The sequence below is a fragment of the Aquarana catesbeiana genome, linkage group LG08 (assembly GCF_042186555.1).
Source record: "Aquarana catesbeiana isolate 2022-GZ linkage group LG08, ASM4218655v1, whole genome shotgun sequence".
Taxonomy (NCBI): domain Eukaryota; kingdom Metazoa; phylum Chordata; class Amphibia; order Anura; family Ranidae; genus Aquarana; species Aquarana catesbeiana.
The window spans coordinates 277,089,643-277,092,482 of record NC_133331.1 but is presented as its reverse complement, the minus strand read 5'-3'; the positions used below and the strand labels follow the sequence as shown (position 1 = coordinate 277,092,482).

At 46.2% G+C, this 2,840-nt stretch overlaps 1 protein-coding gene across 1 annotated transcript; it reads left to right on the top strand.

The window, feature by feature from the left end:
• The first annotated feature begins 892 nt into the window (after positions 1-892).
• Positions 893-1,622, top strand: LOC141105405 (histone H3). Its single transcript, XM_073595270.1, has one exon. The coding sequence runs from the start codon at positions 928-930 to the stop codon at positions 1,336-1,338; it is 411 nt and encodes a 136-aa protein (XP_073451371.1). The 5' UTR covers positions 893-927; the 3' UTR covers positions 1,339-1,622.
• The last annotated feature ends 1,218 nt before the right edge of the window (positions 1,623-2,840 follow it).

Sequence of the window (2,840 nt, the reverse complement as noted above, 5' to 3'; positions counted from 1 at the left end):
TGTACTGTCACCCTTGTATTGTAAAGACCTGTTTAAATGTTTAGCACTATATACATTTTGTCAAATAATAATAATATTTTATGTTAATGTAATACACCAGCACCAAGTAAATCCCCAACACCCCCCATCATCCAAACAAGACACAAATGCTCTTCATAAGACCCTCTCATATGCTCCATATCAGAGCTGTCATTCTCCTTCTAATGGTGACATGATATCATGAGAATTATAGTTCAAATCATGTTTTTGCAACATTTTCTAACAAATAAAACCCAATTCATGGAAATGTATCGGATTGATTATGTAATCTAGATGTCGCCCTGTGTCCATTCCCTCAAATCCCCCGGTAGGAGTTGGCGGCACACCGATTATAATGTAAATCCAGCAATAGGAGTTCAATGATCTAATGCTGATCCACATGGAACATCTAGAAGTAATGATCGCACCGATCCCAGATGTGTCCGGAGCAGGGAGGACAATGCTGGGGGGACACGATTCATTGTCTGCTCAGCGATCTGTCCCTCCATGTTAGTACAGAATTGTGCTGGATGGAACAAGCTGTACAAGTCACCTTTCTATTTGTTATTTACTAAAGAACGGAATAATCCGATCAGTGAGATCGGAGGAGGATTTTCTGTATTATGGAGACGAGCATTCCAATGTCAGAGCTCCTAATTCTTACACATTATATGACGTGGAGGAACTCCCCTCCCCCACCCCAGACAAAGAAGGTAACTCTACTAACACAGATAACGGGCAGATCTTGGCAGGCAATTTAAAAATGCCGCTTTTTTAAAGTAAACCAATCATGAAAAGGGGTGTGAGTTAGTTGTCCAATCAGAAGGCAGTGATGTGTATAAATAGACGCCGCACAGCCCGTGTTCTCACACTTGTGTTCCTTCTGGAGATTGGAAGCATCGATCAGCCATGGCAAGAACCAAGCAGACCGCTCGTAAGTCCACCGGAGGGAAAGCTCCCCGCAAGCAGCTGGCCACCAAAGCCGCCCGCAAGAGCGCCCCGGCCACCGGCGGAGTCAAGAAGCCTCACCGCTACAGGCCCGGCACCGTGGCCCTCCGAGAGATCCGCCGCTACCAGAAATCCACCGAGCTGCTCATCCGCAAGCTGCCCTTCCAGCGCCTCGTCCGAGAGATCGCCCAGGACTTCAAGACCGACCTGCGCTTCCAGAGCTCCGCCGTCATGGCTCTGCAGGAAGCCTCCGAGGCTTATCTCGTAGGACTCTTCGAGGACACCAACCTCTGCGCCATCCATGCCAAGAGGGTCACCATCATGCCCAAAGACATCCAGCTGGCACGCCGCATCCGCGGAGAGAGGGCCTAATACACCCCCCGACCAACATCCTCATCACCCCCCCACACAATACAAAGGCTCTTCTCAGAGCCACCACATCCTCCTCACAAAGAGCTCCATACTATCTCATCACCACTACATCATACAAATACTCCTCACCACATCTCTACACCCCCCATCACACCGCACTCACATCTCTAACATTTCTAAGATGATTACAAAGTAACAATTCACACTTCTCTAGGAAGGAGATCTTTTCTCGTGCCGATCTCTTCCCACCACAATACAATATATAGGAGAGGAGAACAAGACACCTTCCTAGAAAGATTCTCTTCATATCTCTAGACTTCCCTCATCATTACCAGGAGATCGGGAAAGAAAACCTGTTCAAGAGAAATACAAAGTCATCTCCTCCCCTCCTGTACACAGATCCCGGGATCACCTCTTTCTCAGCTCCGGTGTAGAAATCCTACAACTGACTAGTAAGAAATCTCACACTCACTATTCATTCTTCTGTATGAAGACGAGATTTCCTCTCCCCGATCTATCACAGGAATCTCTCCTCTGCTATTCTACAACTTTCTCCAATCTTCTCTCTCACACACACACCGATCACATTGTTACATCTTACACTCTTCTCTATTTCTTCTCATTATCTACAGAAGACAATTATTGGCACCCTGGAGAGAGTTGTACATTTCTCATTCCAAGCGTCAAATTATTTTATATGTCAGCCAATCAGCAGATAGTGATCTGTACGGTGAGTGTGTGCGGAACACCTTCCACTATCTGTTGTGACAATATGGTGAAAATAGTGAATTCTATTCTATGACAGTGAAGAGTCCATTCTCCTCATAACACAATGTTCTTGTTGCTGATCATTCTAACATGTCCGATCAGTACAATGATTTCCCTCATACCGATCACATGAAATATTGAAGATCCTGAACGATCATCTAGAAAGAGGAAGTGTGAATGTCACCCTCCCCCGGGAGATCCCACAGACTGTGCGGGAATTGTCGGGGACCTCCAGGTCTCCTATCTGCACATGACAGATGTGTGTGTATGGGGGGGGGGAGGATACAATTTCAATCCAAACATTACATCGGGACTACTAAACCTCTTCAGATTTTTTCTGGGTGAAAATGTTATTTATCTGGATGACAACAGAGTTCATGTTCAATTATTTCCCTTATGACGTTCACAATGGTGAAGCGGATCGATCGTCTAGAAGAGGAAGTGATCGTCCCCTCCCCCTCCCGGGGAGATCCCACAGACAGTGTGCGGGAATTGTCGGGGGGTTGTGGCCCCTGAAAAGATCCTATCAGGAGGGAGCTACAGTATCTCTAGTAATGATTTGTGGGATTTCTCATATAAAATGTAGTCTGAGATTCCCTGCAAGAGATAAATGTACAATGTGTGATGGGAACATTTCTCATCTAGACTGTGTGTAAAGTCTATGTGGCTCTGTTAGGAGGAGGTGGGTGTAGCTCTGTTAGGAGGAGGTAGGTGGCTCTGAGAAGAGCCTTTGG

Bases quoted from the DNA above. Each gene is read 5' to 3' on its own strand.
- LOC141105405 (XM_073595270.1), top strand. From the start codon at position 928: ATGGCAAGAACCAAGCAGACCGCTCGTAAGTCCACCGGAGGGAAAGCT.